Raw genomic sequence first — 12,122 nt, forward strand, 5'->3', positions numbered from 1 at the left:
GGGAGAAGGAAAGGGAGAGAAGAGAAACAGAAGAATGAAAGGAGGGAGGGAGGGAGGAGAGAGAGAAGAAGGAAGGAAGGGAGGGAGGAAGAAAGGAAGGAAGGAAGGAGGGAGGGAGGGAGGGAGGGAGGGAGGGAGAGACAGAGAGGAAGGGAAGAGAGGAAGGGAGGGAGGAAGAGAAGAAAGAATAGACATTCAAAACAGTTGGAGAAACTGTTCTTTAAAAATACACCTTGTATACACATTTTTTTAAAAAAAAAGAATATAGATGAGCATAGGAGTGCACACCTTTAATCCCAACACTCAGAAAATAGAGGCAGGAAGATCTTTGTGAATTCAAGGCCATTCTGATCTTTCATCAAGAGTTCCAGGCCAGCCAGGGGTAACAGTGAAACTGGTCCAAACAAACAAACCAGCAAACATAGAAACAGAAACAGAGCACGTAATAGAGAGCAAGGATCATGCTGCATTTCCCTGTAATTCGAAGAAATCACCTTAATATTGAAGAGCCAGGGCTTCATGGCATCCACCTCTGCCTGCCCTTTGCTGAGATCATAGACAGCAAGGTACAGAGCTCTCTGGGTCATGAAGTGGGGATGAGTGCTGTAGAATTCCTCCCGACCTAAAAGATGATGTCAGAGGTTTTAGTCTTCCACTTAACAGGCAAGAATCTCTATTCAGGTTATATGGAGGGGAATGGCTGTATTTGAGAGGAAAGCCATCCACAGACAACATTCGAATAATAGCTTTGAGAATGCCTATCAGCTGGCAACCAAGTAATTACTTTAGACACTTCTGCTGGGGGCTGTTTTTTTGTTTGTTTTTTCCTGCGTCCATTCTGGTGACAAGGGCAAAATCTGTAGCTAATGGGTTTGGAAAACTCTCATAGGATCTACCAGTTCTTTTTCTATTGGATCAGGGAACTCAGTTTTAAAATTCCTCCTCAAAATGGAATCTACAAGAATGCCCTAAGTACCTGCAAAGTCCCACACATTTAGAACAAGGTCCTTTTTCCTTTTGCCTCGGATTTGGATAGGCCAGTCTCTGACGTCTATGCCAACCGTGGTGCTTTGCATGCCAAGATCTGATTTCTTCATTTTCATGAGTTGCTGCAGGAGAGTGGTCTTCCCACTCCCAGTATTTCCCACAATCATTAGCTTCATTCGGTTGTAGGGCACAGCCTTTTTCAGCCGTTGTTGGAGAAACCTGGCGTTTAGAAAGATACAAGCAGTGTAACAGCCTGCCTAGCGAGGTGCTCAAACTGGGCCTTCCCTAAGTTGTTCCACACTGAATGCAAAAACATGAGCATGCAAAACTGTAAAGGTCATGGAACCAACAAAACACATGGCCCCTGCCATGCTAATCGTGCATATATTCTATTCGTGGAGCAGTCAGTGGTATTTGGTAGCATTGACCATTATAATGACATGTCATCCTAACACCAGAAATAACCAAAACGCCAAAACCCATTTGCAATTACTATTACAATGCAATGTGTACATATATACATGTACAGAGGCTTATGGGGGAGCTTGTTTAAACAGTACAAGTCAAGTCTTCACTGTTATGAATTTTAAGCACTACAGTGTCATAGAATCAAAGAAGTGCATATTTCAAAGTCTGTTTTAATGGAAGTTTGATAAAGAGACCATCTTGGCTATGTTATATGTGCATGTATATATATATGTTCATATATTATAAATATAATACAAAATAAATATATTTATATATGGCATGTGAAATATAGAGACATATTTGCATTAGTCATGTATACAAGAATAAAAGGTATTTATTTGTTCATTTTAACTATATAAGTTATTACACTTACAAATGATATTAACATTGTGATTTTTAATAAACTTAATGTAAAATTAATTGAAACTGGTTTGAGGATTTAGCTCAGTGGTAGAGCACTTGCCTAGCAAGTGCAAGGCCCTGGGTTTGGTCCTCAGCTCCAAAATAAATAAATAAATAAATTAATTAATTAATTAAATTAAATAAAAAAAGAAAGAAAATTAATTGAAACTAATTTAAAGTGCTAGATGCTCAAGAAAAAACACACTCAAGTTTTATAGATATAAGTTGTTTTGAAAATAAAATGGATATAGAAAAAATACATTTAAAACTATGCTATATATTGTTACATTTTAAATTATTTGTTGAAATTGTAATATAATTACACCATTTCCTCCTTTCTTTTCTAAACCTTCCCATACAACCCTCCTGTTCAAATCCATGGCCTCTTTTTAAATTAGAAACCAAACTGTTTCATAAGAGAACTTTAAGGAATACAGACTAATCCATACCAACAACAGGTATCTGCCCCACCCCGCCCGCCCGCCTGCCCCAGGGAAACATTAGGGATTGTAGAGATACTGCATGAATGAGTCTCTGTGATGACCAGAGATCAGGAGCCCAGTCCCCACTCCAAAGTCAGTCTAGCTGTGGCAATCTGCCTGCAATCCCAGTCTCCAGGAGAGAGATAGGAGACCAACAAGAGAAACAGGCCAGATCCAGGCTCAGAAGAGACCCTGCCTCAGCAAATAAAGGGAAGCATGACAGTGACCAAGGGTGGAGTGTGATGGAAGAAGATGCCTGACGTCAACCTCTGAGTGATGAGGAAGAGAAGACATTGTCTTACCATTCATTCCCTGGACTACAAGGAATTACAAGACATTTGTGGTGACTGCACATAAACTCATACAGTAAGTGAAAAGCACATGGAGCACATTTGAGAAAGAGTGTAACCGTACAGCCATCCAAGTCGCGGGTGGGAAAGGTGAGACAAATCTGATGAAGAGCCAAGGGAACAAAGTCACCCAACCTGATGATGTCCTTTGCTTTGCATCCTACGTGCTTAAAGTCAAAGTTCAGCTGCAGCCCATCCAGAGGAAGGTCCCATAGCTTGCTCAATTTCCCCATTTCATTCGGAAAGGACCTCAGTTCCGAGTTGTGACTGACATCAAGAGATGTCAGATTTTCCAGACAGCCAATTTCAGGAGGAATCTGAATGACATAGAAAAGGATAAAAGCCTGTAGGTTGGAGGGACCAGTGTGCACAACCAGGACACAAGGCAATAGTGAACACGAAAGGCACTTAGTTGCCACAGGCACCTTGCACAGTCTTAACACAAGGTTAAACATCCTCCAAAAATCTCACCATTAGTTTGCAGTATGCATGCTTTAAAACAATATATATAAAGAACTTACCTCCAGCTATGTGAGTTATTTACCACTTTACTATATTTTAAATTTTATTTGGGGGGTGTGTGTACATGTGTATGTATACATGTGTGTGCGCGCGCACGCGTGCGTGCGTGTGACCTGCAGAAGCTGGTTCCCTCCTTCATCATGTGAGACCTGGGGAGGAACCTCATGTTGTCAGAAACGGCATCTAGCACCTGCTGAGCCATCCAGCTGGTCCTATTTATAGCTTTAAAAATTAAATCTCCCTTAATAATAAACCTCATCATATACAATATTGAAAAAAAAATTGTCATTTGTATTTATCCAAATCTGTTATTTGTGGTTCCGTTCTGCTCTCTCACATTGCCTATGTACTTTAAAGCAAACCAGAAAGATATAATCATTACAAACTACTATGTACTTTCATTCTAGGTGCCAACCTAACCAAAGTGGTTTAAATTTCTCTTCTATTTTTTTTTTCAGTTGGAGGCACTGAACCTTTGTATGCTAGGTAAGTATTATAATTTTAAAATATAAAAATTTAAAAATTTTAAAATCAAAAGGTTTCAAGCCAACTATAGTACACTTAGAATAGAAAATATTCATTTGATGGGGGAAAAAAGTAGTGGTATCAATCAATCCAGTAATCCTGAACATCAAACTATCAGACCTTTGGTAGCTTCCTAAATGGTCAACAGCTTAAACTGGACAAGAAAATATCTTTCTTACCTGTGTAAATAGAAGGAGGCTGACTCATTTAAGTGTGGGGTCATGCAGATGAAGACTAAAGAGATCTAAACATGTAGGAAAGGAGGGGAAACACAGGCTAGTTGTTTGTCACCCAATGAAGATGAAAGACTTAGTAGGTCAGGTTCTGAATGGTCAGAGGTCACTGACAGTGACCCTCTTAGAACATCACACATTCAAAATTAGATACGTGCACTCATACATAACAATCCTTTAAAAATATAAAACAAGAGTAGTTGGGGTTTTTTGTTGGAAACTGAGCTTTAACTATACCCACTTAGCACAGAGTAGAATCACATCTCATTTACAAGAAATATCAATAGATTTGAAAATAATTGTGATAAAACCAACTGAAATCTGTTCTCAAGCATCTGATAACTTAAAGCAAGGATGACCTCTCACCTCTTTCAGCTTATTATGAGAAAGATGGACTTTCTCTACTCTCGACCACACATGCGGCTTTTCACTCAAGTCCAAGACGTTGATCTGATTATGGCTAAAGAAGAGTTCCCTCAAGTTCTGAGATGTCCAGTGTGCAGGCCCTGGCAGATACTCAATGTTGTTGTGGCTCATATCCAAGGACCGCAAGCTGGAATGACATGAGGTCCCGTTGAGATCAAAGTGGGGGTTTTCACAGGACACAGAGTAATGCCACCAGGAATTTTATCAGACTGAGAGTCATAAATGATTTTAAAGCTATATCACCTACATATAACCATTGTATGTTCTTGAGTGCTTAGAAGTGTGTATGCTTATACAATGCTTAGAAGAAAAGGCATTTTTTTTTCTCTAGAGTGGAGGTGTAAGTGAATAAGGATCATTAGAAACAAAATCAGTCGCTTTGTCTATTGTGATGAAAATATAGTGGCAATGTAATTGTAAGAAAGGATTTGGGATGTTTTTCGCCAAAAAGAAAAAAAAAACTATTTGCAGTGACAGATGTATATTAACCCTTGAATATTACATGATATTCATATAGCAAAGCATCATGTGGTACCCTATATTTACAACTTAAATATATTCATTAAAGGATTTTTTTTTAAGAAAGAAAAAGATTGAGGTCCAATTTCCCTTTAGGCCATAAAAGTATCACTCTCAAAATTAGGAAAAGATCAGTGTTTTGTAAATGCTCATGGGGCATGAGAAATTATGACTAACAAGCATACAAATGATCATTGGGACCTGCTTCCTCTATAGGGCTTATGATTGTGCAGCCCCCACTAGCCCTCCATGGATGGCTTTCACTCATCATTGAGTGGTTTCTTCAATGGATGCTCTAGAGTTAATCATTAGAGCTGTGGGTACACCTTTCTACTAGCTAGTCTCAGTGAGTACAGGACAAAGCATGGATAAGCCTGCCGTGTGACCTGCTTTCCCTCAAAAGCGGTGCTTCCTGAGTTTTCAGAAAACCTTAATATTCATGAGTACATGTGTGTAGAGAGAATAAAGTCAGGCATCAAATAGTCTGGACTTCCATACATATATGGATCCCTTCCACTTGGTGTTTTGGAATCTTAATAAATTAATCCTCAGCTACCACAGCAGCAGTATCTGCTTGACAAGAGTTTGGGTCTACAAAGCAATGTTTGTGTTCTTAAAAAGGTACTATATATTGTTCCAGTTGCCACAGAAAAATGCAGGAGAAGCTGTGTTAGAAATTACATTTATCTGTCTAACCGAGAACGCATTTGAGAGAAGCAAGAATCACTAGGTTTTCCCAAAGCAGTGTTTCTTTGGGTACAGTCAGGACTCTAGCTAGACAACTATGTGGCCATGCATGAAACAAAAGATTTGAAACAGGAACACAAAGGCTGGAGATGTGTGCCTGAGAATTATGGTGATGATATCAGGAGCTAAGTTATAGGGTTAGTTCTCTGGGAAGAAATCTTCTTTATGTCACTTTGTTTCCTGGTAAATGATCTTAAATAATTGGCCTCTATATATTTCCAGAAATATATTTAGAATATAAGATCATGTTTATTTAATAGCAGCCAATATGGAAGAATTGAGAATCTGATGTTGAGCCCACTGACACTGATGAATTATGACTTTGGGAAGACACTTCATCTCTCTAGTGAAATTATAAAATGGAAATGATGGCAGAAGTTATCTTATAAAATTATTAGGAAGACCAAAGAGAAGCATACATATGGTGCAATTAGAACAGGGAGTTTTGAAAAGTTAGATTTATGCTAATGAGTTTATGTTTGTCCAGCATTCTCTGTGGCCAGGGTGTGGTTGCTATTTGCCTCTGATATGCATACATGTGCATACAAACTATAATTGCTTTATAATGCACGAATAGAATAGTTCTTAAAATGACAACACACTTGAAACTGAATTAATACCTGAAGTTTGGGTCTTTAATGAAATTAACAAGTTCCCAAACCTCAGTAACTTTACTCTGTTCAGATGTGGAAATATATATATATAATCCCAAAATTTATAGAAAATGTCATTAAAACAAATGAAATTTCAAGGATACTAGTGTTCAAGCAACTGATAAACCCCTGTGAGCAGCTAAAACCCAAAAGAAACCAACATTCTTCTGACAAACATTCAGTCTATGTCATCTTATTTAGTTATAGGATGCTGCAGTTATTCCTATGCAAAGCATGATAAATTACTGCAAAGGTTAAGGAGATGTATCTTCTCTCTAGTAAAATAAAATAAAATAAAACATTGAGTGAAGTGGGTTTATAAATCCATAATATATGTGTTCATATAAACCATTGCTTTACTTCTAAAAGCTATGCTACAGTCCATTTGACTTTAGAAGTGAAATAACAATGAACTTACTGTGGAAGAATGAAAATCGCTTCTGGAATGCATGTGAAACAGTTTTGGGATAATTTTAGGCTTGTTATGGAAAAAGGTAAGGCAGGCATCGCAGCTAAAGAAATAAAACAAGAATATTGACATTTACAATCATCTTAACTAGATTTCTGATCAACTCAGTAAGAACAGTTACGAGGAACATATCACTTGTTCACATTGTTGCATTAACAGCATAAAACAATTTTACTTTATAAGATAATAGCATGGCCAGTAAATAATAAGGTAAGACTGCCTATGCTCATAGATTGGCAGAATTAATATTGTTACAATGACCATTCTACCAAAAGCAATCAAAGATTCAATGCAATCCCAATCAAGGTCCCTGCAACATTCTTCACAGAAATGGAAAAAACAAAAAACAAAAACCAAGCCAAAAACTTGTCATACATAAACAGAAAAGACTCCAGATAGTCAAATCAATCCTGAGGGGCAGGGAAGTGCAGGAGAGGTTACCATTTTAGATAAAATATATGGCAGAGCTATAGTACTAAAAACTGCATTGTATTGGCACAAAAGCAGACATGTAGCTCAATGGTACAAAATAGAAAATCCAAATGTGAGTGCACATAACCATTGCCATCTAATAATTGAAAAAAAATGCCAAAAAATCCACTAGAGAAAAGAGAGCATCTTCAACAAGCAGTGCTTGAAAAACAGGATGTCTACATGTAGAAAAATGAAATTAGGCCTGTATCTACTACCCTGAACAATATGGACATATAGAGAGAATGTTTAAATGAAGTAATGCTACTTGGGACGATAATACCTCTCACAAATGCCATAGACCATCCAATCCCAGGAGTGAGACCCCTTTCAAGTCTATCAAGATAGTCCAAGACAGTCCCAAACCAACATAGACTATCACTGTTGCCTTCCTGCTGCTGAAGACACCAAGGACTTTGGACACAGGACTTAGAGGATTCTAGCTGGATTTGACACAAAAGTGCACTCCTTGAGAACTAACTTTCATGACAGCAGAAGGTGAAATGCAGTCAACCAAGGGGGAAATAATAGTAGTACCTAACCATGATGCCTACAAACAACCATGAGCAACATGGCAAGGTATCCCCAATCCTTCAAAACACGGCACTGACAGCTTGATGGGAACTGCAAGCTGTCTAATTGGACTTCAGGTCTCTTCAATAGAAGGAAAATCAAGCCTGGTCTTGTAAGGCTAGTCAATCACTTGTGACTAGTGGAATCATGGATCTTAGAAGATGTTCCTTAAGCAGTACAATTCCTAACTGCTTTCTAAATTTTCATCCTTATACCCAGAGCTAAATGTAGCTCCCACCCCTCATCAAAGAAGATTCTTTTTGTATCAGACAGAGATCATCACAGAAAGCCACAACTAGTTAAAATACCGAGTAAACATTGATCATAGACCATGCAGCCCCCATTGATACATCCACAACACAACTCCTATGCTTAAGGCTCAGGGAATATTTCAGAAGCAGAGGAGAACAATCATAAGAGCCAGAGGTTCAGGAATTCTACTGCAGAATTATATCTCCTAGATATGGCAGAGAAGCTATACCCATGAAATCTCAACAACCTGCTGCCTGAACAGGACCTGAGCAATTCCAAAACCAGTTAATATCCCAACAGAGATAGAAGAAATTTCACAGGGCCCCACCCACATATGAAGAGCTACAAGCAATTAACAAGGGCTGAGAGAGGAAGAATTAGTCCTTCTTAACTAGCTATCTAATACCAAGTGGTCAGTCCTAAAAACATACCTATATATAAGCAACATTAAAAAGATCCATAAGATTGCATTTATGTATGTATTTGCATGTATATGTAATAAAAATAACTAGATAATAAGAGGTCATGAATTTTAGAAGAAGTGGGGATATGGGAGGTGTTGGAAGAAAGAGGAAAGACAGAAATAAATGATTTAGTAATATTTTAATTAAACAATTTATTTAAAAATCTATTCTGCCATTAAACAGCATTAAGAAAGCTTTCTTCTGCACATAGGCAGCCAAGGAACTCTTCAGTTCAAGAAGTGAAAATAAACTAAAGTTTGATTATTATTTGCAAGCCATGTGACAGTATTTTTTCCCATGATAATAGCAATGTGCTAATATTTTTAAATTATAAACATCTTTGAAAACAAAACTTTCAACAGCGTAAGTTTTACAGAAAATGTGGGTGGGGAGGACCCAATTCCTGTTCCGTGCCCTGTCTCACCAAACACCTCTCTTACTATCAAGTCAGTGTTAGTTCAGCTGTAACAAGGGACCAATCCTGACAGAGCCATGTCACCATTCAGAGTTGAGTTGAAGGTCATCCCCGGTGCTTTGATAAACATGGCATCTCTCTATCATTGCTGTCATAAAGTCAGCACCTATTCTTCCTGTTCTCTTTGCTAGCCCATGAGAACTACGGCTTGTTTACTGACATCATAGTTTGACCTTATCCAGACTGTTTTATAAGTGGAATCAAACTAGCATGACCTTCTTTCACTTAAATACACATCTACGTTCTTTTCTCCATGCCTTTCCCTGCCTTGATGGCTATTTTCATCACCAACCTGCCAACTTGGATTGTAGAACTGCAACACATTTTCACTGAAATAGCACCTGTAACTTCCCTCTTAGAACATCTATATGTGTGTTATCCTTGAAGGCCTGGTAAAGGTGAGGTCAGCACCCAATACTTACCAAGAGAATTCATCCGGGCACTGAAACTCTCCACTTTGGGGCAAGCCTCAAGAAAGTCTTCAGGTAGGGATGGAATGTGGTTTTTACTAAGATTTAAAATCTTCAGTTCCTTCAGGCTCAGGGGAGAACAAATTGCTGATATTTTATTTCTAGTTGTAAAACACAAAACCCAGGATTAAAATGTGAACGCTTCTATTATGTAAAAGTATGAAATCGATTCACCCTCCAAGTACAGCATCAAGGCATATTTAAGCCTCCAAATGAACTGTGTAGATTTCAACTGTCAAAATTGCCTAAATCATCAATTACCTCCACCTTCTATCATGTTTGTTTTAAACTCATGGCTATTGAAACATCACCATGTTTTTCCATCCATGCTAAGTTCAGTGGGATGTAAGCTTGCTGTCTTCATGAGTCAGTTCTTACCCTTCCAATAGGAGCTGCTCCAGTTTCTCCACCACTTGGGCAAGGTTCTCCGGGATGGAAGAGAGCTGGTTGTATGACAGGTTAAAGTGTCTGAGGCTTGGACACTTCACCAGGGGGTCAAAACCTATTGTCGGTCCAATGTCATTTCGAGAGGCATCTAGATGGGTGATGCATGCCATTTTCAACAAGAAGGAGGGAAAGGATGTGAATTTGTTACTGTGCAAATCCAAATGTGTCAAACACTTCAGAGTCTGGGGAGATAAAATTGAGAGATTTCAAATTGAGGGTTTGAGAAACAACTTCAGTACCATTTCTGCTTTTCATACCATGGCTAACTCAAGAACCATTGGGGATCTTTGTTTTTAAATATTGAAACTGCAGTCCTCAACAGAACTTCAGTATGCTTACTAGGCCAACAATCCCTGCTGTAGCATGAGTTAAGACAGGAAAAAATTCCAAAGTGACTGTTAAAAGGAGGTTTACAAATGTGAAGTTGAGGCCTCAATTCAGCTTATTTTTAGAATTTACTTCTGTGAAGACCAAGATGGAATCAAGGGTACTGCAATGCTCTCCAACTTGCATGGTTAAATCTATCAGACACAGGCTCTCCTGGGGGTAATTTATATTCAAGTATGTAACAATTTCTGAAAGGGTATTTTGATACCTGTGTGAAACCCACAATAATGGGGTAATTGTTGTCCTGAACCTAAAAGACAGACTTAACCATGGTGATACAGTATTATGAAAATATCTCTTACATTCTAATAGAATGGGACTTTTGCTGGACCTCACAGCCAGAGTTACTAACACACCTTGAGAGCAGTCTTAAGTTTTAACACTTAAGACTACTATCCTACCGTCCATTCAGTCTGTTTGCACATCACCTGCCTTTAAGACAGTGGTTCTCAACCTTCCTAATGCTGAGACCCTTTAATACAGTTTCTCATCTTGTGGTGACCCCCAACCATAAAATTATTTTCATTGCTACTTCATAACTGTCATTTTGTTGTTGCTATGAATCATAATGTAAACATCTGATATGCAGGATGTATGATATGCACTCCCTGTGAAAGGGTCATCCAATGCCCAAAAGGTCACGACCTCCAAGTTTGGTAGCTGCTGCTTTAAGAGAACAATATAAGAACCAACCTTACTTGCCTCATATTTCCCATGAAATTAGTTTTTGTAGCCTAAGCTAAAGCAGAGCTATAATCTTAAATTATATACTCTTGCATGTCCCCAACCCAAGAGTAATGCGTGTGTATATGTATATCATGGCAATAAATGCCAGCAATGGGAAATACGTTAAAAGCAACCTTGTAAAACAAACATCTAACGTAAAAGTTGGAAGCTATGTGGATGTGGGTTGGTAAGTCTGCAATGCCATTTGCTATCTGGGTCAGTGATGTCAGTTCGAGTCAACGTTTCATTCCATGTAAAACTCTTAAGGATTTTTGGAAAGTATCCCTCATTCCTTAGCCCATGTGATGCTTTCTGTGCTGTTCAATAAATATGGAGTAAATGCCCTTTGTGAGGGAGACTACAGTAGATGGGAATGGGGTGGTGGTGGTGGAGGAGTAGAGAATTCACATCTGAGCTTGCTCTTGGTAAAATCACTCCAAGAGGAAGTTTTTAATGTTCTCCCTTAATGTGACAAGGACACATTCCAGGTACTCTGAGGTTATTATTTATGATTGTGTTTAAACAGATGTGCTTAGTCCATGCAAATTGGATGTCCATACAGTGCCAAGCCCAGGGTCTTGGGAATTACAAGGCAAATGGATTTTACCTCACACAGCTGCTGAGGAAAGCCAGTGAGTGCATTCTGGTGAAGTTCCAGCTTGGTGAGATGCTCCAGGTAGCCACCTAGGCACTTCTGGCTCAGGGCATCAATATCTTTCAGCTCATTGGCAGAAAGGTCTAAGGATGTGATGTACTCTCTCTCGGAAGCCAGGGAAGAAGAACTATCGGAATGCCTCATATGGGACTGAAGCTTCGATGACCCTTTTTTTCCAAATGACAAAGGATGGACATGTAAGCACACAAGTGAATTCACCTGGTGAAAGTGGACTGAGCGGCAGAAACCAAACTGTGGCGTGTACTTTCTAGTGAGAAGGATAGAGAGGAGAGAAGGATAGAGAGGAACTAAAAGCATTTAACCAGGGAGGGTGAAAACAAAAGACCTGAAGAAGAAAATGAAGAATGAGATGGGAGGAAATACAATTTGGATTTCAGAAAACTCATAAAACATGTGAG

The 12,122-nt window shown here is 38.7% G+C and overlaps 1 protein-coding gene across 1 annotated transcript in view; it reads right to left on the reverse strand.

Annotated features, from left to right (window-relative positions):
- Lrrk2 (leucine rich repeat kinase 2) overlaps positions 1–12,122 on the reverse strand; it is a 144,625-nt gene that overhangs the window by 67,090 nt on the left and 65,413 nt on the right. Inside the window, exons 23-30 of the mRNA XM_028869259.2 lie at positions 11,656–11,870; positions 9,867–10,117; positions 9,441–9,589; positions 6,733–6,826; positions 4,336–4,522; positions 2,825–3,006; positions 977–1,206; positions 495–622 (exon numbers count right to left, since the gene is read on the reverse strand). Coding sequence (XP_028725092.2) covers positions 495–622; positions 977–1,206; positions 2,825–3,006; positions 4,336–4,522; positions 6,733–6,826; positions 9,441–9,589; positions 9,867–10,117; positions 11,656–11,870 — 1,436 coding nt within the window. The remainder of the gene's footprint in view (positions 1–494; positions 623–976; positions 1,207–2,824; positions 3,007–4,335; positions 4,523–6,732; positions 6,827–9,440; positions 9,590–9,866; positions 10,118–11,655; positions 11,871–12,122) is intronic.

Source organism: Peromyscus leucopus, chromosome 20 (assembly GCF_004664715.2).
Source record: "Peromyscus leucopus breed LL Stock chromosome 20, UCI_PerLeu_2.1, whole genome shotgun sequence".
Lineage (NCBI taxonomy): Eukaryota > Metazoa > Chordata > Mammalia > Rodentia > Cricetidae > Peromyscus > Peromyscus leucopus.